The sequence below is a fragment of the Pseudopodoces humilis genome, chromosome 17 (assembly GCF_049639895.1).
Source record: "Pseudopodoces humilis isolate 2021_Gansu_Grassland_sample_001 chromosome 17, ASM4963989v1, whole genome shotgun sequence".
In the NCBI taxonomy this organism is placed as follows: Eukaryota; Metazoa; Chordata; class Aves; order Passeriformes; family Paridae; genus Pseudopodoces; species Pseudopodoces humilis.
This window is the reverse complement of record NC_142216.1, coordinates 8,253,281-8,278,824: the sequence shown is the minus strand read 5'-3', so window position 1 is coordinate 8,278,824 and position 25,544 is coordinate 8,253,281. Positions and strand designations below refer to the sequence as shown.

General features: G+C 38.9%; 1 protein-coding gene across 1 annotated transcript in view; it reads left to right on the top strand.

Annotated features, from left to right (window-relative positions):
- SPOCK1 (SPARC (osteonectin), cwcv and kazal like domains proteoglycan 1) overlaps window positions 1-25,544 on the top strand; it is a 275,639-nt gene that overhangs the window by 142,858 nt on the left and 107,237 nt on the right. Inside the window, exon 4 of the mRNA XM_014253272.2 lies at window positions 15,773-15,887. Coding sequence (XP_014108747.1) covers window positions 15,773-15,887 — 115 coding nt within the window. The remainder of the gene's footprint in view (window positions 1-15,772; window positions 15,888-25,544) is intronic.

Genomic DNA, 25,544 nt, shown 5'->3' with positions numbered 1-25,544 from the left:
AGATGTCATTAATGGGTAGCAATACTCTGTTAAGGACTATATCTTTCCCCACTGAATCTGAGGCTGTGCTGTACATTTGCATATTCTTACAATCTGACCTAGAATAGTTGGTAGTAGGCACAATTAATCTCAAGGAAATAGTAAAAGGAGTTTAGAAGCTCTTAGGTGTTGATGGATAATGTAACTAATTAATGTGTAATCTAATGTAACAAAGTGGCTTCCAGCTGATCTTCTTGGGGAGGCCCCAAAGCTTCTGATCTGATAGACAGCGTGATCAGTTGAGGGTTTCTACACTTCCATGTGGGATCATTTCAGATGGTGTAATGGTGTGTTATATGGCAAATCCTCAACTTGTGGTGTTGGACTTTGACTTGACTTGAACATCATTTGGAAGCTATGTGCATTGTCTTGATGTTAGCAGTCATGTGATGCTTTTACGATTTCTTCTTCCTACATTGCTTGTGTATATGCACGTGTATGAATGCACGTTGTCATCTTTACGTGAAGTTAGGGAACCTGGTAAGTGAAGCATGAAACAAATCCCCTATTCTTTATTACTTAATTATCTGGTTGTAAGGCCCAGCATTCAGCAAATTCAAGCAAATAACAGAGATGTGAATTATTCATTACAGGAGAATGAAAAATTCTAGCTGTTCCAGTCTCCTCTTTTTGACAGCTCTATCAAGCATGAGAGACAAAGATATTGGCACTATAACAGCATGCAGAGATGGGGTCATTGACCCAACTGGTCCCTACTGTTTGGTTTGGCTTTTTTTCTTTTAAAACATAGTGGGAACAGTGATAGGTATTGCTCAGCTATCAACATTTTCATGGTGGCAAGAATGTTTGTGTCTATTGTTGTTGTATTTCCATTTGTTACTTTCTGGTGTGCATTTTTTTCTCAAATGAGTCAGCAGTACAATAAAGTGTTTTAATCCTCTAAGGGACCAAGGCTACTATGTAGATAAGCACTTTCCCTACTTTTTTATTGGTTCTATCTTATGAGTCATTTAGCAAAGCCCTTTTGAAAGCAGGAAGTGAAATCCTCATCCCAGAGAAGGCAGAGCTTCTACTGGCCTCTGAGAATGTCTGGTGTTTCATCTTTAAAAGATAAGCATCTGTAAAAATACAACCATTTGCAAATTTGCACATTCTTTGATGGAGGCACTTAGTACTTCCCATGCAGGTAATGGCTCTTCATGGATGATGACATTTCTATAGCAATTTTTAATTGCCAGTGAATGCCAGTAGAGGAAGTTGTGGATAAACAGCATTTTAAAGGATCAGCACTCCAACTGTAACACTCTGGGACTTTAAGCAGGATTAATACCTTATTTCATATTACTCACAGAAAGAAGCAACTTTTGTTCATTTTATTTCACTACAAAAACCTGACAGTCCACTGTCTGTAAAAACACACTTCACTTCTCTGTATTTGTATCATGAGCCTGCCAAGCTTCCCCTTCATCTGTTTGATTTCTCAGGCTTCAAGGAAATAAGAAGGGTCAGTAAAGCCTTTTAGCTGCAGCCTTTTGGTTTTGGCCTGCTTCATTCCAAAGCCAAATGATCCAGAAATCAACCTGAAAACATAGTTAAGTGATGTGAAATTTAGAAAAGCTGGCAAATTATCAGTAGGAGAACATGCTGAGTTTCAAATCATCCTGCAGCCTGGGAGACTGCTAAATTGATTAGCTTGATAGGAAACTTTAAGGAGGAGCCACTGAGAAAATGCACTGAAAGGAGGAAAGAAGGATGTTTCTTTGGGAACAATGACATTGGCAGTTTGGCACCTGCTGTTCTGAAGTGTTTGTAAGCCCTTGAAAAAATCAATGTGTATATTAATGTCCATGTGGCACCATCCAGTTCAGCAGACTGGGACCAGTAGTAAGGGTTACACACACTCACTAATGGCCATGTCCCACATAGAATCTGACATGTTCAAGGAGCCCATTATGCCTAATAAATATCTTGACTATTATTGACTGCTCAGCTCACATTAAACACCTCCTATGGTAGTCTGTCTTTAGGAAAAAAAAAACAACAAATCATGAAGATTTGTGGGCCATTTAAAAATCTATAGGGCATGAAATTGATACTGTGTAAGAAAGAGAGAAAGGAATTCCCTCATTAGGTCTTGCACATTAGTACAAAGGCTGTTATTGGAGTTTAATCTGAGTTTTTGTGATATTTCCTCATAACTCATTTGTACCAGGCATGCACATGGAACAGTACACTAAAATACTGATTCTTCTTTTTTAAATTACATTTTCTCAATGTCTTTTTTTTTTTATCCATACGTACTAAGCAAGAGATGGTTAAAGTGAGTAGCTGAATTAAATACCCTTAACTGAAACTCTGACTCCCTGCCTCCAAATTGTGATGTATAACATAAAGGCTCTCAAGAGAATTACAAAGGCAGAATTACATTTTTACTCTGTTGTTGATGACTTTAATGGTACCCAACACTAAAGCTGCCTCTGTGGCAGCAGCAAAAGCTTTCTTCTGATGGAGCTGAATGGACTGGAACTTAACTGCTGTTGTACAGCTGTTCCCCACCTCTGGATCTCAGGAAAGTTACTTTAATAAGCCAAGTCTTGAAAAAGGGTCAGAGCACAGAGCATGAAGCTCTCAGTTATTTTTTTCCCTTTGGCACTCCTGGCATGTTCAGATTGTCTTCAGTCTTTGCATTGATGTGACTTCAAGTGGATAAAAATTTTGAGTTAGGCTTTCTGTCAGCATCTATATCCTGGAAAGTGCTGTGAAATCAGCTGGAAAATGATCTTGCCCAAATTATAAATGCAAATTTAGTATTCATGTCAGACAAACACATTTTCTCTGAACAGATTTTAATGTTTGACTATGGCAAAATCAAGCTAAACCCATTTTCCAGTTCAGTGTCAGCCCAGATATCACAGGGGCTTATTGCAAACCCTATGGAGTGGGGAGGAGGAATCAGAAAGGAGCAGAGAAATGAGATATGCCCTCCTTGAGAATCTTTCTTACTGAACACCTTGCTCCAACCTCTTCTGGAAGTGCAGAAGACCTCTTTGTAGTGATGTAGTAAAATGGCAATTTACTGATTAAAAGCAAATAGAAATATATTCTGCAAGAGAAGCAGTGGAATGGATAAATTGTGCTGCAATAAAATTTATGTTTTCTCAACATCATTGCAAATTTATATAAATAGAAATATTTTTTATCCACTTAATATTAAGGTCACAATTGGGCTGTTTCTGTTTCTGACTGTCATTTTTCCACAAGGATCTTGTTTGGAATCAAAAAAGTATTTGGGGAGATGCCTCCAGATATGTCTAGAGATAGATCAAACAAGTTGACTCTGGAAATATAATATAATATATATTCCCTGAAAGACAGTAAACCCCAGTTTCCAATTCCATTGTTACTTTGTGTTTATTCAGCTTTACTGATTTATTCAGCTTTACTGATACATATGGCTTGCTTTTATTAGAATGCTGTTTTATCTTTGTTCTAATAAAAAAAATAACATGTACATCAGGAACACTGAATAATTCAGTCTGACTTCATAACTCAGGGAGCTTACTCTTTTCCAAGGCAGTTCTTGCCTAGGTGTTCCAGAAATCAAGCAATTCTCTTATGAACAGTTGTTCCTCTGTTGTAGAAGTCAGTTTTAGCTACCATGCTGAGTGCAAGGTTACAGAGTTTGCTGTTGTATTGCCTGAGGCAGCTTCAACTCTTTCCCTGTAAGAAAAGGACAAAACAACATTTAAGTTATTCCACACAGTAACTTGAGAAAGGAACTGTTCAAACTTTAATTCTTCATAAAGGATCTTCTTTCAGAATTATTTTAGCTAAATATTGTCAAGAGAAAATGCATTTCTCTTCTGTCAGATGATATCTTCATCAGTGCATCTTTTTGAGAAACATAAAGCATTTTAATTAAACTATGAATTCCTTGAAAACCTTATAAACATTGGGTTTCTGTGTTTAAAAATTACCACCACTTATCAAAAGGCATATCAGGATGCCCTGCAATGCATTAATAAGACAAGAATTGTAGCATTTGTCAGAAAACTTTGATTAGCAGCAGCTCTCTAGAGGTGATCTTTTGTTGTTAAAAATTAATTTTGAGGTCTCAAAACCAAGATAGGAACGTCAGGTTGTGTGAATTAAATACTGGATTCTGAGATGCCAGCAATTAAATTGATGCAAGAAAAAAAGCTGTAGAAAGAACCCAATTTTGTTGGGTTTTTTTTCCTTCTGTACATAAATTCTGCAGTGTAGTACAAGTCCTGTGACTTCATCTTTTTGTTGCTGTCATTCCACTCAACACTTCTCACCTGCAATGCTAATGCTCTGCCTTGTGACCACTTTCTGTCTTCCAGCCCATTTGACAATCTGCTTTTTACACTCATGAGGTTACCTGCTAATTTTACCCTTTCATCTCATTCTGTGCAGAAAAGTCACTGATCTCCTGTTTAGAGACTCCTAGTCTCAAAATTTCTACCTTTAACACAATTCCAGTAATTACTGATCAATTCCAGCAGAGTGGAGTTAATTTTTACAAAATTATTTTGTAATTTAGGAATTTTCAACTATATTTGTTTCACACTAGAGCTTCTCTCTTGCACTTTGGAGTGAGGAATGGTATCAGATACTGGTTTTCCCAAAACTTGTTTCTGTTAAACTCATGCTTGAAGAAGGAATTCTCTTTGCTGTATTTATATTCACTATACTTTAGAACCAGGCAGTCTGGGTGTTCGTCCTTTCATTTATTTCCTATTTAAACCTCTTCCAGATATCAATTATATGACTAATTGATTATCCATAGAGAAGCTTCATCTTTTCCTGCTTATGCAATTCCTCTCAGAAGCAATGAAAATTCCATTAGGCAACAATCTATTACACTAGTCAGCCCCAGCCAATTTGCACTTTTGATGTGTTTCCTGTTTCTAGATTAAACAAAAGCCACGTGCAGCAGCAGCAGAAGCAGCACTCATTCATTCAGGGTATTTTTGATTCTGTCTCATGGCTAAAATCCCTATAACTTAATAATTCTAGTGGTTTCTTCTGACAATAAATTCTTTACCTGTAAACATACAAATCTGTGATTTCTCCATTTCATCCCTAATCCAGAGGTGTTCCATGGAACACTGCCCATCTTGCAAGGTTTTCCACAGCGTTATCACCTTGGCAGGAGGTGCTTCCACGTGATAGGACTGAAACTGCTCTTTTCATAATGAAATCACTCTTTCAAGAGCCTTTTATTTTAGTATTTGTTTTGCTCAGTGCACACTAAAACTAATGTAATATGGAAACAAATCTTCTGTTGATGGAGAAGATGAAGTGTTTTTCCCACGTTTCCATGGAGACAATCAGGCTGCCATAAATGAACATGAAACGGCTCTTAGTTCTGCAGGGTTTGGCTGTTCTGAAGTCATCCCCATACAAGTCATTCTCAGGCTTCTTCGCTTGTGTTCTGTGATGCCTTCCAAGAGTCCCAGGCTGATTTCTGGACACTGAATTTTGCTGTCTCCATTTTAAATGCTAAGAAAGATACTGAGGCACAGAGTGACAAACTCATTTATCCCAAGGCGTAAAAAAGGCAATGATAGAACAAGAAGACAATGTAAGTCTGGGTAAAGATCATTATCAGCAGTAAGGGTGTCCTTTCCTTGCTGCCCCAGTGACTAGGACAGACACTGCCTGTGCACTAAGGTGCTAAGAACAGGAAGAAAAAGTGCAGATTGATAATTCTTCACTGATATACTGTTTCAAAGAATGTTATCAGTGTTCTAGCTTTTTCATTAAATAAAAAATCAGAGAAGCATAGAATATTTTGGGGTGTAAGGGACCTTAGAGATCATCCAGCTCCAATCCCCTGCCATGTGCAGGGACACCTTCCTCTACACCAGCTTGCTCCAAGCCCTATCCAACCTGGCCTTGAACACTTCCTGGGACAGGCTTATAAACTTTATGTGCAATAGCTGATAATGTTTGGAGCCAAGTTCTGTTTCATTTATCCCAGAAAATAGGCATAGGAACTTAATGGAAAAAGTAGAGTTTTTCTCATTTCCAGAGCAGAATGTCTTATCTCGTTTCATGTTTAAATACAGGCATGTGGAGATAGGCAGCAGCCTGGCTGGGAATTGCTGGAACTGTAACAACATTGACATTCAGTCTGTCAACAAATAGAGCAACCTCGTCAGCCTTTCAGAGAATTCATACCCAGAATTTTTATTGCTTGCTTAGCTCTCTACAGTGCTGTGTTAGAAGAGTTGTAATTATGCATACTGAAATACTGATTTGTAAAACCAGTTTGGTCCTTATTTTTTACTATTTGCTGATGGAATCAGTATTAAAAGTGATGCACTTTTTCTTCTACATTACCTCTAAAAATAAGCATTAAAATATATGCATGTTTTTCATGTTTTGAAATGAGATTTAATGACAAAAAATTATTGAATAATAAAATTTGACTGGTTAAATATTTTCCTCTGTGAAAAATACAGAGGAGTTCTACATTGTTTCATTTTTTTTTCTAGTCATAGTTCACAGTACTAAACTTCATTATAGCTTTTAATCAAAGTTGGAAAATGGTTCAGTTATGAGTTAGCTATCTGAACTGAATCACAGAAAATTTTTACCCATTATGTTACTACTTCAGTTGAAGTAATAAATTCCAACAGCTTTGGAAGTATTAGAGAGATGTTTCACAACATACAATGCAACTTCTCTCAGAACGCATTAAAATATACATTTGTATTAACCTGAAGTGGGAATGGTATATCTTTAATTATGCATGAATAATTTTAAATATGATTTTCTGAAGAAGGTATAACCTGGTTTGTTTTCATTGGCCTTGGAATAAAAAAAATTGTATTAAATGAAATCCCACTATATAAATTATAATTCAGTCCAATTAACAGAAAGCAGAAAAAATCTACGTCTGTTCACAGGAAAAATTATATCCAGCATTTCAAACTTACCATGGGATTTTTAAATCCAAGCATTCAGAAATCTCTAAATTAAATACATTTTCTCCTTTTTCATTTATTTATTATGATATATAATCTTTTGTATGGCTTTGACATTATTAAACCTTTCTAGCTTGTATTTTCCTAGCAGCAAAGAGAATAAAATCTTTCAGGCATTTGGAAAGAAGCTCTGGGTTCTGTCTGGCACTGGGATCTGGAGATTTAAGGGGATCAGGCGGTGTCACAGGACCCAGTTCCATGGCAGATACGCAAAACACAGCCTCAGCTTCTTACAAAACTTAAATCTGACTTAGACACGCAGGGGCACGAGGTCAGCAGTGGCTCTCCCAACCTGCTTGGGCAGAGCAAAGGCCAGAGTGGTGGAGATCACTGGGAGAGCCTGGGAACAGAGACTGTGTCCTCCCACGGGTGGTGAGGGAGGCAGACCTGAGCAGTGCAAGGAAAAAGTCACATTTAGCTCTGCTCCTGTCCTGAGGATCTCTTACAGCACATCCTGCAGAGCTGGGTCCTCCCTGCAAGGCACACACAGAGGTTTCAGCATTTCCTCCTGTTCCACCAACTAAAGATTACAGCAGTGTTTTGAAGCTCTCACTTCCATCCCAGGAAGTCTGAAGCTGGACCATCTGGGGGTTTTGGGGACTCGAAACCAGAAGCTGTAGGGCTGCTGTCATTAAACACATGCCAAAGCCCTCTGAGTCCCAGAGAATGGGTGATTTTTATACCCTGCTACTTCCTGGAATTAATAATTGAATGCTACATCTGACCGATATCTTTCTGTCAGGGGCCTTTTTTAAGTCTGTTTTGCCTTCAGCTCACTAGGATATGCAGAAACACATCCTCGGGGATGACAGGTGCAAGCACAAATCATCCCAAAGTGGAATTGCTTGGAGCTGAGGGGAGCATTGTGGCGCTGCTGCAGGATCTCTGTGCACTGATGGGAGTGAGCCATTCTTGCACACTGGGGAAACCTTTGCCTTGAGGACAGGAGGGCTGTTTGTTAGAAGGGCACCTGGACTTATCACACTCACCAGTGCAAGCTCATTGCCTAACTTCCAGTCCTGTCCTATTTCTCTTTTCTTTGTGTTTTTTTGTGGTTTTTGGGGTTTTTTTGTTTGGTTTTTTGGTTTTTTTCCTGCATTGGATTTCTGTATATTCGTCAAAAAAAAAATTAATTTAAATACCAAGGGTTCTTATACTATGCTTCAGAAAGGAAATCTGCAGAGTCCTTTGAAGCATTTTCTGCCTTGGATGGCCCTCAGCAATGTCAAAAGCAATTATATGTCAGTTATAAAGAGCAATTTTTAAAGTGCCTATAAAAATTAAACTAGATGTTTCTGTGCAGTGTATCAGCATCTTCAGCCACTCAGATGTTAGAGTGCTCCAAAACAAAGCTGTACAAAAATACTACACAGGGATGGAGCAAATGCTGACAGTTTGAGATGTTATTGCCTAACTGCCTTGGGAAGTTCCATTTATTGAAAATAATTCACATACATGTTTGAAACACTTGGTAATTAATTTTCAGCTGAATTGATTTCTGTATCCAAACTGCTCTGAGGGAGAGAGAGAGAGAGAGAGAGAGAGAGAGACTTAAATATCAGAGCTGGTGGTTGGAGGACATGTTCTCTCCTAAACTTGGGGATGGGCTAACGCAAATTTTCTCCCTAATGAAGCTGAATGATTTATGCCAAGAATTGCAGAAGCAGAATAAAACCATTGATGTTATTTACACTTATATGGTGGGTGGGTCCTGTAATGTGTTGTTAAATAACACTTTGTAAGACCAGAATTATTAACAGTGTCAACTCTGAGAATAAATGTTACGCTCTGAGAATAAATGGCTGTTAAAGCCTGGAATTCCATCAAGGGCTTCCTGGGACATCTTGGCCATTCGAGGGGGATGGAGTAGTCCCATTGCACTTGGGTGGAGCCCCAGTGACACTCTAACTCCAGCACATGGATTGGTTCAGGTTTACCATAGAGCACTGGAAGCCTACCATGCCTTCACAGAGAAGTGCTCTTTAAGTTAATATATATTCCCATGTTCACCTTAGAAAAAACAGCATTAATTCATCATAAAGCTGATGAAGCTTTAACTCTGATGGGAAGGCTGTGGTATACTTCAAATAACCAAAATGTTAAAGCCAAAGCTGGTCTTAGCCAGCATGTGTTGAAAACATGTCCTTTCCCTAGCAAAAATCAAGAGCAGCTTGTAGGAATTTTTATTAACATGTTTCAGCTGGCTTAATGGCTCCTTCACATTTGCACTGTGACGGTTTTCATGGAAGCACAGAGTAAAATTCCACCAAGGCACTACTCTGCCTCTGTCACTTTCTCTTTGACTGTCACTCTGCTGGAAGTGGATATATGATGCTTGTTTGAAACCTTCCCTCCTAGAGCTGAAGGTTGACATTAGATGCCATTTGAGCTTCATGCTGAGTGGGAAGGAAGAGTCAGAGCCTTCTGTCCAGACCACAGCTTTCCCATTCCTGCCTTTCCCTTCCCTGCCCATTTCCTGGCCTCTACAGCCAGGAACTGTGCTTTCCTTCTCCTGCCTGCTTGTGGAGTATAGCTGGAATCAAGTAATGCATAATAATATAGAAATGCACACATACAATGTAATGCATCATTTAATTGAATGACTTAGTTTTATTATCAATCTCTTTTGTATTAAAATACACAGTAGGATCTTTGCATTGAAGACAGCAGGTCTCGTTTTCCATTTCATCATACCATTCCCAGCAGTTGTTCTTTTCTTATATAGTCAGAACCTTTCCAAAAGCTGCATAAAAGCAGCTGCTCTTGACGTTGCATTATGCAGGAGTATTTTGCCATTGAGTGATCATAGTACTTATTGGCAGGCAATTTTAAAAACAAACCCCCCAGTATTTACATAACACCGTTTATTTTTGATTGTGCAGTTCATTTCAGTTTCACTAAACAGCTACATTTTGAAAATATTCTCTTCCCCCTAAGGAATGGTCATAAAAACAGAATCAAGCTCATAAATCTTGTTGTGAACTAGTTGTACAGTTTCTGCAGGATTACACATCCATTGCTGTGAGACACTGAAAGTATTTATTTGTTATCACCCTTTTAAAGTCAAATGTGTGAAAAGCAAATTCGCTCTGTTGTGATTAACATGGTGACCCACTGGTACAACATATGGTGCTGCATCCTCACAGAGCAACTTCCCCCTGTACTGCCATTGACTGAACTAAGATCTTCCTGCAAGTCATAAGTCTTTTTTTTATTGTGGTAATAAATAAAAACATGAAATGTAATAGAAAAGTATCTCAAACACTGTTGGTAGGTCTTTGTCCAACACTGATTTATATTGCAAATCCACAGCTCTGATGAATGGTGCAAGGAGGAGAGAGGGAAAGTGTTTTCCCATAAGGGAAAGTTCTCTGGTCTGCTTTGTGGAGCTGGGACAGAAAGAGATTTGGGATACAGCTGGTGTTTGTAGACCTTTTGGTATTGGAAAACAATGTCACCATATCATCAGGAGGTTTTTAGGAGGCTGATGCAATCCTGCAGTCCCTGTGCTTACCACCTACCAATTATTTTGGTCTCTCTCTGAGATTACCATAGAAGATTTATAGTTTTAAGAGAGAACTTAGGTTGACCTGCATAATAAAAGCTAGGGGGGGGGGGGAAATGCTAAAGGACAAGAATTCTGGACCTCTACTTACTTCTCCCCTTGCACTGTTAATTCAGAGACTTCTCAGTTCTGAGTACCAGGACAGCTTCCCAGAAAGCAACTGTCAGCAGCAGAAACCTCTGGGTGTGAAGTGAGGAAAAGTGAGATTCATGAGACAAGATGGTACTTTTCTAATTTCCTAAATTTTTCCAAGATAAAAATCTTTGGAAAATTATTATACTGAGATGTCCAGTACTATATTTAGGTCAGCTGCCTCCTAGGATGGATCCTTCTCTTGGAGACCCAGTATCCATGGGAAATGCTCAGAACAGGAAACCATGGAGCCTGGGTTCAGAAAACGATAGGGAGGATGAAGTGGGTTTTCATCAAAGAATTTTTGTCCAAGTGAAACATTTAATTCCAGTACTGGCTGGGCACATATCTCCCTACATAAATATTGAATGCATGCTCAGCCACTCTAAAGTAATTAATCATATCAGTTTCACCTTCAGACTCAGCCTAAACAAAAAGTGGAAATATGTTCACATCTCAAAGCTGAGCTTAGGTATTTTTGTTATTACTGTGCAGCCAGAGCTGAGTGCAGACTCCCTGACATAGAGAATGGCTAAAAACCACTATGGCTGTAGTTTTCCTTTCAAGCTGATAAAGTAACGTCTTCTCACTTTATTTATTTATTTGTACTTTTAGCTCTTAATTTCCAAGGAGTTCATACTCATTGCTTTAGGACAAAAAGAACTGTAATGATAAATGTGGTTGTTATGTTTCATCTTAGTCCCAAGGGTGTGTTCTTCTTCCAGTGATGAGCATCTGCTCCTAGTCATGTAGAAATCTGACTAACAAAGCATGATCTTTGATTAGCATATTTCAGAAATTGTTTCTTATTACAAGCTCTCCTTAGGGCTTGTGTTGCTTAGCAGTAGAACAACCTTCCAAATGTATTTAACATGTTGAAGAACTCTGCAGACATATAAATCCCTACTTTGAGCTTTTAGGTTCATATGGATCATGCATTCTGCATAAGTGGGAGAAAATCTCAAGAAATAAAAATCCACATCATGGGGGTTTTGCTGTCTTCTGACAAAGTTCAGTTTGGCTTGTATTTAATAAACTACTGTTTTGAACAGCATGTAAGGACTGTTCATAATGAATAATAAATGATGCTTCTATTATGTGTTACATTTAAGGGTTTTCATGAGATTTTCCACCACTGGCCCTTTATATTAGGGAGGTTTTTGATGACAGGGGTATTGAAACTAATGATGAAACTGAATGCTTATGGGTAAGAATTAAGGGGAAAGCCAATAAGACTGACATCCTGCTGGCAGTTTGTTATTGTCCACCCAACCAGGAAGAAGACGTGGACAACTTATTCTATAAGCAGCTGGGGAAAGTTTCAGGATCACCAGCCCTTGTTCTTGTAGGTGACTTTAACCTCCCAGATATCTGCTGGGAAATTAATACAACAGAAAAGAGGCAGTCCAGGAACTTCTTAGAGTGTGTGGAAGACAACTTTTTGTCACAGCTGGTGGGTGAGCCCAGCAGGGGGGGGACTGTGTTGGACCTGTTGTTTGCAAATAGAGAAGGGCTGGTGGGAGATGTGGTGGTTGGAGGCCGCTTGGGGCACAGTGATCATGAAATTATAGAGTTCTCGATATTTGATGAAATCAGGAGGAGCATCAATAGGACTTTTACTTTGGACTTCCAGAGGCCAGACTTTGGGCTATTTCGGAGACTTATTCAGTGAGTTCCTTGGGAAGCAGCCCTTAAAAACAAAGGAGTTCAGGAAAGGTGGGTGTGCTTCAAAACACAGATCTTGAGGGCACAGGAACAGACTGTCCCTGTGTGCAGAAAGACGAGTCGACGAGGCAGAGGTCCAGCCTGGATGGGCAATGAGGCTTCGAAGGAATTTAGTAATAAAAAAAGGATGTATCTTCTTTGGAAGGAGGAAGTATTTAAGGGGGTTGCTAGGGCATGTAGAAAAAAAAATTAAGGAGGCCAAAGCTCAGTTTGAACTTAATTTGGCAACTTTTGTGAAGGATTATAAAAAATGTTTTTACAAATATATTAATAATAATAAGGAAGGGTAAGACCAGCCATTGTCCCTTATTGGATGAGGGAGAGAACCTCAGTAACTGCAGATGAGGAGAAGGTGGAAGTGTCTCACGCCTTCTTTGCCTCAGTCTTTAGTGGGAAGACTGCTTGTCCTGAGGACAGCTGTCCTCCTGGGTTGGTAGATGGTGTCAAGGAGCAGAATGGTCCCCCTGCTATCCAGGAGGAGGCAGCCAGAGAACTGCTGAGCCACTTGGATGTTCATAAATCAATGGGAGCAGATGGGATCCATCCCAGGTTGATGAGGGAGCTGGCAGATCAGCTTGCAAAGCCACTCTCCATCATTTACCAGCAGTCCTGGCTCGCTGGTGAGGTTCCAGATGACAGGAAGCTGGACAAAGTGACACCCATTCACAAAAAGAGTGGGAAGGAGGATCCTGGTGATTGTAGGCCAGTCAGCCTGACCTCAGTACCTGGTGAGGTAATGGAGCTGTTTATACCGAGTGTCACCATGCAGCATGTGCAGGATGGCCAGGGTATCAGACCCAGCCAGCGTGGGTTTGGGAGGGGTAGGTCATGTTTGACCAACCTGCTCTCCTTTTATGACCAGGTGACCTGCCTGGTGGGTGCAGGAAAGGCTGTGGATGTTGTCTATTTGGATTTCAGCAAGGCCTTTGACACTGTATCCCAGAGTAATTCACCCAATACATCAGTTGCTTTATTTATTTTTGTCAACATTATTATTGTTCTCAGATTTTAGAAGCAAGTTGAGGCATAGAAAGTTGAGACCTGATTTGTAAGGAAATGGTGGCTAGGATTTCCAACCACGTGTTTTCCCATTGCTTTCCTTCCTGATGATTATTCAATAGTGTTTTTTCTTTCTGGATAAAAAATTTTTAAGCTGCAAAATATTTGAAAGTCATCTTATTTTTACCAGAAATGTGTAGTGTGATGCTATTTCAGAGCTGCATGTATTTTTATTGCCTTAGAGGACCTAAATAGTTCCTGAAATGGATTCACCAATTAAGAGTAAATTTTACTGTGAAAAATTGCTAAGTATTGTAGCTGTGCATGATGTCACATAGACCATGTGGGCTTAAATTTTTCTCCTTATTCATGCCAAAGTAGTATTGACTTTCCAGGCTAAACCTACATCCCCACTCCTCAGGTTTTGGCTGATAGAACACTGAGCACAAGGCCAGGCTGTACTTGCCAGCAGCCCAGTGCTCCTGGCAGCTCTGAGCCCTGGGCTGCCAGCCAGTTTGCACAGGGATTTTTGTTGATGCAGCATTTTGCATCAAGGATGTGTCACCAGCAATAGAAAACAATGTGCATGGGCTCCAGCAACAGAGCAAGGCCAGCTGCAAGCGAGCAGAAGTTCTGGTCATTAAATTTGTGTGTGGATGTGACCTTTGAATTACCTCAGCCTCTGAAACGATGATGTGGTGACCCTGCACACTCCAAGTGGTGCTCAGTCATTAAAGGCTTTGCAGAAGGAGGGTGTTTCACTGGTTTGCAGTTCAAGAATATCCAGGTAGATAGCCAGCTCAGAAAACTGTGGCTTGCCATTTAAATCCCTGTCAAAGATCTGCCTCAGTCCTTAACTCAGTCTCCAGTGAGAGTGAAGAGGATTAAGAAGGTGTCTCTCACTGTTTGTGTTCTGGGAATGTAAAGGGCAGGGAATTGGATACTTCTCATCTGTCTGGCTTAAAAAAGACACCAAAAGGCAACAGCAAAACATTCCCGAAGAGCCTTGACAGCCTTTGGTCTTTCCAATGGGACAGACCCTGGCCCCTCAAACACTGCCTGTGTATTTTCCTAATGGCAACACATGAATGTTGCTGCCTTATTGTTTATGGCATAGGAAACAGATGGTCTTTTCTTCTTCCTTGTTCACTTCACCTCTTCTATCAGTTTTAATGGTTTAAAAGAAAAAGCTTTTAACACTTTTGCTTTGTTTTTACGATTTCCCCGTCTTGCACCACAGGCATTGCAGTAAATACATATGCACTAGTGAAGCTTAATTGCCCATCACAAATGTGTAATGGGTGTTAATGTGGCAGGAGCTTGTAGCTGTGGCTGTTTAACCTAGCACAGAACAGCTGCAGCTCTTCAGACCCGAAGGAAAACAGACGAATCCTATGCTTGTTGGAAATATATTTGCTCTCAGAAAAATCTGGTGCAGAGCAAACTGAAACTTCTTCTACTTCAAATGTTCTCCTTTGAAAGTTTCTCTGATTATTCAGTAGAAATGGGAAGTGGTTATCATAAAGTAAGAGCTTTATACCATCCCCAAAAGTAAATCTAGAGTTGTCCATTTCCAAGAATGGACCAAGATGTGAGGAGGGATGAGAGAGTAAAAATGGGATTTAAAGACATTGAAGAGGAACAGGAAGTCAAATCCATGGCAACAGAACATCCAAAAAGAGCTTCTGTAAAAATCACTTCTCAAACAAGTGAAATTTCTCTGTGTGACTGGTATGGCAGAGACTTCCCTACTGATGTGTTCACATAACTATATTTTGAATACTTGTAATTCATCTTGGCAGAAAATGTTTTATTGCTGATTTTTAGAAACCTTCTTTTGTAGAAGAATTAATTTAGACAGATACCTTTCAAATGGGACAAGAGCCTGGACGTATTTGCTCTGGGATGGTAACTCATCGTGCTGTCTAGTCCCAGCTCTGACAACACTGCTGGTGGTGCAGGTTGTTGTATAAAAGCTAGGATTATTTTGTTGTTATTACTTCTTTTCTACTCAAGCATTTTAAATACAGTGGATGCTTAGCTGTAAAAATTCAAAATAATATCTAAAATGCCTGTTTTACAGCATCTGTGAAGTTAAATTTATTAGCATTCTGTATTATATCAGTTAATAGTTAGCTTCTAAAATACTGGTCATTTTGTTATTGAGTACATTTTATCCAAACATAGCTTTTTCTGTGAAATAAACAGTGTGATAGAACTTCGAAGTATTTGTTTACTCACATATGGGAGTGTTCATTCTAACCTGTCCTGTGCCTGCCAAGAGCTCTGCTTGCATTTCTCACTTTCTTTTTTTAATATGTTTGATTTTTTATAGCCCTTGATCCATCCAAAGATCCCTGCCTGAAGGTGAAGTGCAGCCCACACAAAGTGTGTGTTACCCACGACTACGAGACTGCGATTTGTGTGAGCCGCAAGCAACTGGTGCACAGGTGAGGAAACACTCCCTTGCTTCAGGCTTTTGTGTCTGTCACTGACATCCAGTGTGAGAGAAGAAGTAAAATGAGAAAACTCCAAAATTAATATTAAAAACCTCTTAATTTTACAATATTCCTTTAAAGTTTAATTTCTGTTAAAAAAAAAAAAAAGAGACAAACAGAAGTTTTATATTTATAACTGAGGCTGTTTAAAAAAGATGACCCAGAACATGCTGCATCCTGTGGTGTGGATTGCAGAATTCTTTGCCAGTTCTGGGAGGGATTTTCTCCCCCCAGAGAGCAGTAATTATGCATATTTTAAAAACTGAAAACATTAAATATGAAAACATTGTGCCAGAAATATCTACAGTTCAAGTAACTTAATTAGAAGTAATTAACAGGAGATTATTAAAGATTCAAAATATATAAATACATAAAATCTCTGCCTACGTTTGCTAAAGAGCTGAAAAGTGTTGGTGAAATTTTATAGAGCAGCTCCTTGAGAAGTCGCCTAACTACAGAAATCTCCAGGTCAGATTGCTGAATGACTGAATTAAGAGCAAATGAACTAGCTAATATGTTACAAGGCCAGGATGTTCAAATTAGACCACAGAACTTTATAGAGAGGAGCTACAAATAAAAGAAGAGAAGCCTATTGATCATGGGTTGAGATATGTTACAACCAAGAATTGAGAAATTTATAAACAAATGTTGAGGAAAAAACCTAACTTCACCCTATTTTGGAAGGAGAAGTAGTAGAACCAGTAGAGAAACTAGAGTTGAGTATCTCCAGAGCATGAGTCAAGACCCAGAATTAAACTGGAGGAATCAGCCCCTCCACTTGCCAACAGATCTGTAACAGAATAAATTGTGTACTTGTGTAATGAGCAACTCTAAATGCTTGGTCTGCACTTTAAGGAAAATACATTGTCTTGCTTTTATTATGTTTGAGTGATAAATCTGGGGACTGCTCTTCAGTTTCTCTCTCTGTTTAGTACAGAAGAAAAAAATTGCCTGTAACACAGCTCAGGTCCCCAAATGTTGTTGTCAGCCAATATTGTAGTTTAACAACTGTTTAAGCCAAACCAAATTCAGGATGATCTGGTTCCCATGGATAACCTCTCATCTTATCTCACTGTCACCTGGTTGAGGAAGCTAATCCTGTAAGAAAAATTTGTCTTTGCTTGATAATACAAAGTTAATGGTGTAATGTGCACAAGGCAGTGTGTTCAATATCTGGTTTTCAGTATGGAATGATCCATGGAAGGAAGTTAGGAGTCTGCTATGTGTAGTGCTTACATTTTAATGATATTTATGGCATTATGTAGCTTGTAGTTTCTAGTTAGGATGGATTGAAACCTGGTTTAAATCCTTGCATTATACAGCAGTCCTTATGATATACAGACATAGATGTTGAGTCAAATGCTTTCTGAGCTATTTCCAGTATTTAATGTCTCCAAAGTAGTCAAAATGTTCAGAAGAACGGTGCAGAACTGAATATCTTTTCTTTGCAGAAACCAGGCTGCATTTCATGTGATCTCTCTATGATTTCTCCACTGCCTGCAGCTGTTTCAGCAAAGCTTTGAGTAACACTGTGACTATGGAGATGAATTGAAAAGTACTGAAAACTTTGAAAATTCTCCAATTTCCAGCAAGTTTTGCAATGCTGAAAGAACTACTGCTGATGTGTGACAGTGGCACATATAACCCCACACTGGTTTTATTAGTGGTTTATTCTCCAGGTACCCTGCTACCCTGGCCTCAGAGGGTAGATGGGTCAAGGAGGGATGTAACCAGGGCAAATTCTGTTGATTTGAATCAGTGGAGTATACCCCCTGAAGGTTTTCATCTTTAGTCCCACAGCATTCTGTTTTTTCTGTGCCTGAGCTCCAGGCATATTAAATGCTGTGTTAATCAGGAGTAAACACATTAAAAGGGGTGGAGTTGCACCTATTTAAAACCAGCAAAAATCTGAATATATTAGTGTGGGCACATGTAGTAACAATTACCAAATAACACGGTGCTGTTATGATTGTTTCGCACATCCATGGTGCTTTTGGGTGTGCTCAGGAGGATTTTCCATTTCATGCATCATTATCAACTTGCTGCAGTGGCTTTACACAGTATGTAGGCTCAGCAAAAAGTAGTGGAGAGCAACACCTTTGTTATTGCTGAGCCTCCCAGACACAGCTGTGCTGGTCTGTGTGCCCGGCTGGCTGGAGAGATGTGATTTTTCCAGGCATAGTGTGTTGCAAACTCTGAAATCACCAGTGCCAGTACGATGCCATTCCTATTTCATTTCCTTTCTGCTGGAATGCCTGTTTTTTAAACCACTGCAGGAGCTCCATAGCAGTGTAGAAAATGGAGTTGCATGGAAATGTGTTATTTAAGCTGCTCGGACCCTGCCCCAGGGCCAGTCTGGCCTCTCCTGTTCAACATCTGCAATCTCCTCCTTCTCTGCTCCTCCTCCCCTCCACAGTCACCTTGTGAGCAGCCCTGGGTGTTGAATCATGGAATGGTTTGGGTTGGAAGGGACCTTAAAGATCATCAAATTCCAACCCACTGCCCTTTAGATCTACAGATACAAACAGTTGGTTCCCCAATTAACGTTGCTGTGTTCATAGATTTTTCTCCATTCTCTTGTTCCTTTTCATACTGATTCTGAAAATAATTGGTTTTCATTTGATTATTATGTACAATTCAGGGAAAAGGGCATAGCCCAAAGGGAACTTTGTAAAATAGCATCATTTGGATTCCTGTTGGTATATTTAGCCATGTTAATTGTTTGTGTTTTATTTGTATGTATTATCTTGAAGGGCCTATCACAAGCAGAACTGTGGGAGAACCCAGACAATAACAAGGGAAAACCACTGGGTAGTTTATTAATTTTTTTGTCTTTCTCCATGGGCATTAACCAACTAATTCTTCTAGTAAGCTGTTAGTAGTTCAGAAGTTAAGGCAGAAGATAAGATGTCAGAGAGGTATTTCAGACAGATAACTGAGTTTTGTCAGCACATCTTCTAAGGTGTTTACAGTACAAATTGGACAGTTCATTTACAGAAAAGGCAAGACTGAGTTGTGATTTAAGAAGTGTGAAAAAGATAAATTTGGAGATACCTTCTTATATGCTTAATAGGCCTTGTACTAATGATAGAGTCTTATGAAATCTTTTGGGTGGATTAAAATCCCTTTCAATTTGGACATCTATGAGGAAAAGTCTTTATTAGTTCCGATTTGCATGAAATGCAGTAGTTAATATCTCTCAAAGTTGTCTCATGCATTCTCAGTCCCATAATACTTTAAGCCATTTGTCTCTGCTGGTGCTGATAGTGCAGCGGATGGGAAGGAAAGATGTCACTCTTGGGCTCGTTTCAAAATAACAGAATAAGAGAGGATTGATATGAAAATAATGGGCATATTAACATGTCCAGGCTTTACAGCTTTGTTCAGTCCATTTGACCGGCAATGACCAATTAGTTCATCACTGCCATGTAAGTCACTCACAAAGATAATCACATATCTTCTCTGCTTCTCTGCTGTGTCTTAGAAATCCAGCTGTTTACTCACTATTTCTTCAGTACTTTTAAGGATAATGCTGCTGACAAAAGAGTCTGCTACTGAGTTTCTCACTTGTTTGTTTTTTTAAGGTCTGGACAAGTTCCCAGATAAAACATCTGTTCTTCTAAATTACGTGTCAAAACCTCAGTCTGACCAGCATGGCAGTGTTGGCAACTACACTTATCCTCAAGGAGCAGACAAATCTCCCTCTCTTTCTTTGCAAATCTTGCAGCTGATACACCATTTCTGGTTAGGAAGAACCCTGCTCAAAACAAGTCAAGTAAAACATCCCCATAAGTGAAATAGAGCATTTTTGTAGCATTGATCTGGTTTTTCAGCGAGTGCTTTAAATTGTATCCAAAAGGGGGAGGCAAAGCAATCACTGCCAGGACGTCAGTGACCCACCTGCTTTGGAGAACTGCTGGGAACATTACAGAAAAATCTCTGACCACAGCAAATGCACTTTTAGGGATTTACTGAAAAGTTGTGCACATAAGCAAGGATTTGAAACAGTGCTATTCCTCAATGTCTATGATTACATCAACAATCACCTTTTTTAAAAGGTGCTAAAATAGGGCCTATAAACCCAACCCTGTTGTTTTGCTGTTCTCTCTGACTTGTGCCAATGTCTTCTCTTGTTTGCTTCACTGCTAAATGCTGATGAGGGGTTGGCTTAACACCAAGGGTTCCTCTGGGGGTTACAGCTTCCTGTGCTGAAAACCCGACTCCCACATTCCCAGTGCCATGACTGATGTCATGGAGGGCTTGGTCCTAAGCTCATTTAATTCTGCCTGATTTATGTGGTAATGTTTATCAAAGCCTGAGTAGGCGAGAAATCCATAGGAGAACCAAGCTTGGGCGATGATTAATTATCTTTGCATCAACTAACACCATCAGTTGGTTCCCCAGTTAACCTTGCTGTGTTCAAAGCTCTTTTCTCTTGTTCCTTTTAAAGCTGATTCAGAAAATAATTGTTGTTCATTTGTATATTATGTACAGTTGAGGGGAAAAAAAAGCATAGCCCAAAGGGTACTTAGATGAATCACAGAATCACAGAATCACAGAATATGCTGAGTTGGAAGGGATGCATCACAAGCATCGAGTCTTGTTCACAGACCTGCACAGGACACCCCAAGAATCCCATCATGTGCCTGATAGTATTGTCCAAATACTCCTTTAACTCTGTCAGGCTTGATGCTGTGACCACTTCCCTAAGGAGCCTGTTCCAGTGCCCAAACCTTTCCTGACAGCCAACATAAACCTCATAAATATAATTATTTTTCACATCTCTGGTGGTCTTGGTAAATTCTGTGATGAATTCACAGTTATGAGTTAATTTTTACTGCAGATTTATTTATGAGCATCAAATGAATTTTGCTGATTAATGTTTTCAGAATTAAGGGAAGAAAACTGCACAGTTTAGAGTCAAAAGAAAATCTTTTGACCATTGTTTTATTATAAAAGAAAGCCATTTCAAATGGGTTGGATTTTTTCCCAAGTAACAATACAACAATATTTACACATAACTGCAAACTGATTTGAGCTCTCTAAATCTGACTTTTCCTAGGGGGGGGAAAAACAAAAGGAAAATAATGTTTTTATGAAAAACTTTTTATCCACCTCTAGTGCTGAGTATTGATTAATCTGCTGGCATACATTTTTGCTTCAGAAGAAAGAGCATTGAAATACTTGATTAAACACACAATCAAAAGACCAGACAGATTGCATTAAGTTTCTTTCAAACAAAGCTATTGTACTGGAGAAATTGCCAGAATTTAGTTTTATTATTCCCAAGGTTAGCTCTGATAGAATCATGAAGAGTTACTTTAATCCTCAGTGAATGAAAGTTCTAGACATGAACAGGAATGAGTAAATGTTTGTTGGTTTTTGTATTTTTTTTGTAAGTTGTTAACTCTAGTGCATTACTCTGTAAAGACTGTTATTCTTACTAATATCCAATCCCTCATGGTACATTGCACAGTTTAACTGTGGTTCATGCTGTTTGTCCAGAAAGAGAAATGAGAAGCAGGAAAATCAAGGAGAGATTTTGAGGTCACAGCCAGGTGCAGTAGATAATGTGATGTGCAAGGGGTGTGTGCAAGTCCTTGGAGGAAACTTGAAAGCTTTAAAAAATATTTCATCTCCAGATTTCCTGACAACAAAGGTACCTCTGCTACAGCACAAGAGCTTCAGATTTTGCAACAGACAAGTAACAGATACATGAAGTAAGGAATGTTTGTTTTGCTGTGGAGTCCAAGTTGCCTTTTAATAAGACAGCACATGGTGTGATGTGCCATTAATCTATAAGTGCTCAAGGGAATCACTGATTATTAAGAAAGAACAGCATAAGAGTCTGGCACTATCCTTTATTCCCCATTACAGTTATTGCTAAAATTTTGATTATGAAAATTATGATCTAAGCATGAACTCCCAAAGGTTAATAGCTTTTCCTCCAAGACAGTCTCCATCAGTAACTGCCCAGGATTCGGTCCAAGGATGCTTGAATATTAGAACAGCACTCACTGATTTTAAAAGCAGATATTACTCTACTGAACAGGATCATTTGTAAAGTGTAGGTCTCCCTCTCAAAGTGGTCCATTTCTCAGTTTCAGCTCTTCCTACATTAAATTGCTTTTAACTAAAGAGACCATGTGGAGAGGCTGTGGAGGGACTGGCTTTCATCCAACACCATGATATGAGCTCATTCAGTTCCGAGCCTTCAGTGACCTACTTGCTGCCAAGGGTTTCTTCACAAAAATCCTCCAGTTGATTCCTTTCTGGAGGAAGCTGGCTATGGTCTGTCCTCTCAACAGACGAGAATTCATGTTCCTTTTAAGCTGTTTTCTGGTTTCCCCAAGCTGTAGGTATATTTTTAACTTTGGTGTATTTGAAAACTCGGAGGTAAAAGACCCCAGAACAATTCACAAACTTACAAAAGTTCCTTTCTTGACTTTAAGTACTGCAGTCATCTTTAAAGCTGAATTCAGACTGGATTACTGACTCAAAGCAAAAAGAGCCCAAATTTTACACCATGCATTTTGCTTTTTCCATGAATTTCCAAACTTCCACAGAAAAATGTACACGTGAAAAACCATGGTTGGGCAGAGCACAGACATCTCCCATGGGAATTGCACAAGGTTGTCACCAATAGCCTGGACTTTCTGCATCCCAAGGCCAGTTAGCCACTCTGCTTGTCTCTCCACAGAACTGGTTCATGCTCCATCAGCTTTAGCCCTCATTAGAGAAGTGCAAGGTGATGGGCTCTTCCTGGATTGCTTTTAACTAAAATGGATGCAATTTTTGAAATATATGGTAATGCACAGATCTTTTAATAACAGATTTTAGTGTGTCCTCATCCCTGTCTGCACTGGCCATGCCAGTACATGAACTTGTTCATGCTGTCAGCAGGGGATTTAGGGTGTTTTCCTCACAGCCACCAAGCACCAGGCTGCTGGGTGAACATCTCACTACTGAGGTCATTGGATTTTACCCTGCAGCTCCTGTCTCACCCTGCTCTGCTGTACCCTGAGGCTGCTGCAAGCACAGAGGAAACACAATGGGCATTGAGACAATCTCCTGCTGCATTGCTCCTTTTAGACCACTTTCAGAGCACTCATTGAAACCACCTGAATACTTCTGGGTACCTCTGCTGTCATCAGAACGTTTTGATATTGAACAGAATGAGAAAATAACTACCTTTTTTCCGCACTTTAATTAACATTTATAAATAGTTTTTGCATTTAAAGATACTATTTCTGAATGGGTTGAATACCTCTTTGTAATATTCCTGCTCTTAATATTTCTAGTTGTACACTTTTAGCAGTACATAAAAATGGACTAGAAGTGACTTCTTGGATCATTAAGTCTAATCCCTCTGCAAAAGTATAAAATAAACTTTTTCATAAGCCTATCAAGTTCTGTCTTAAAGATAATAAGGTTTTTTGCCTCCTGTACACTATTTGGATGAATCCTGAACATCTAAACCTTTCTTGCTGGAAACCTCCTGATATCTGGCCTAAGGTTATTCAAATCCAGCTAAAACTTCGTGTTTTCCTAAATGGTTTCTCAGTATTTATTTTGAAATAATGTCCTTCTGTGGTTTTGCTAGATTTGGAAAATGTTCATAGTCTTTTCTTATAAATTAAGCTCTCTTAAAAAGAATTTCCTCTTGCCTGTTTCAGTTTTCCTTTGTAGCAGAGATCATTTGGTTTGGCTACTGAGATCAGTAAAGAAAGAAACCCAAAATTATCATTTTGTCTTCTTGCTGTTTAAACTCTTTTTAGATCTTTGGTTTTGCAGTGACTCTGAGTCATCAAAAAAGATGTTAAGGTTTTAATCCTTATATTTTAAATTAATTCCCTTTTTTAAATGGCTGTTCTATCCATGACTGCTTTAGACCTTTGATGATTCTTCCCTCAGCCCTGGTGGAATGCATGCAGCTTGGCAGTCCTTACTCCAGGTGGGCTTTCAGGAGAACAGTTCTGGCTTTGACACTTTGTGATCTCTAAATTGATATATATTGTAAATACATGTGGAATTTGCTGCTTTAAGCACTCCTGCATGACATTCTGTATTTGATTCATCCTTAATAGAAACACACACTAATTACTTTTCCCTATAATGTAAAACATTTTTGTATTAACATGATAACAAAAAGAGGGTGGGGGGAAAAGTCTGAAATAAGTGCCATACCCAGTTCAGCATTATATATAAACTATATATAAAATTCAGTGTTTAGAGCTTTGAGCTCTGACTAATATGTATGCTAATGTATCATGATGGAAAATGCATTTCTGAAAGTTAATGTGTGAATGTAAGTTTGTGCAGCAGATTCATGGGAAACACAAGCCAGCAGGAAAACCTAAATATATGAAAGGTAAAATAAGGGCAACATCATGTTTGTTCTTCAATGGTTTTACTGTCTCAGTGAGTTCTTTTAGAGACTGGAGAATTGGTCATATATAAACCTCTTGACACAGCTTTTATCAGCTTCTTAAGAGCCACTACCCAAAGCTAAGTTAACATCCAAAAGTTCCTGTTTCCCTCCGGGTATCTGGAAGGAGGCAGAGTTAAAAGTTCAGTCACCTCCTCCATGGCATTTGTGTGTTCCTGGCTTGGATTGGGAGCTGTTGATGGCATAAGGAATGTTGGCTTTCTTGTTGTTTGTAAAGGTCCTCTTGCTCACTTTAAAGTGAGCAAGAAATGAAAACAGTAATTGGTATAAATGTCATCTGCTTGGCAAATGTCATGAGATTTGCCAACAAATGAATAGTGAACAAATGAATAAAATTGGAAGGGATTCACTGCCTCTGAATCCTCATTCTCTAAGAAGCTGTTAGGCTTTGCATATGGAATAGTCTCCCAATTCTTGGATTTTCAATGCTTTTTCAATCAATCTTCATAGATCACCATCATTACAATTAAAATACAAACATGTTGGTACAAGAGGATGTGGGATACAGAGGGCAGTTCCACAGCTCTACATTTGACCACTGGCCCTGGTGGTCACATGAGTGTATTTTTGCTTGAGCAGTTTGTCTGACTTTTCTATGACAACATTTATCCTCACACAACTTGGAATCTGCAATATTTTCAGGTTTACCACAACCCACTAAGTTAAGGTTTATTTCCTGACTCACCTTCTTTGTATTTTTTATAAAAATCTTGACCATAGAATTGCTGGAAGCAAATTTGTGGTAATATTTAATATGTGCCTGTATTTTTGCTTTTTATCCCTATCTTAAATCTGTTGAGTAATACAGTCAGTCATAAATTACTATTTAATGTTCACAAATGACCTCCAATGCACCAAAAATTATTCTGTGTTTATACAATAATCTGTTTACTGGAGATTCTAAATTTATTGCTGCCTTTTGCTGTAGAAGCCTCAGGACATGAATGTGTTCAGTGGAAGTCTTTTTAGTGCTAATAAAAGCCATGCTTTTGTAAGATTGGGACTGATGTTTACAGTAAAGGAATTTTATTAAAGTTTTTCTTCAATTTCCAGCATCCTGTTATATTGTAAAAAATGTTACATGTGCAGCATTTAAAATCTGCCTTTTGGTTAATGGCATTATATATTCCAACTGCAGTCAATATTACAAACAATATACT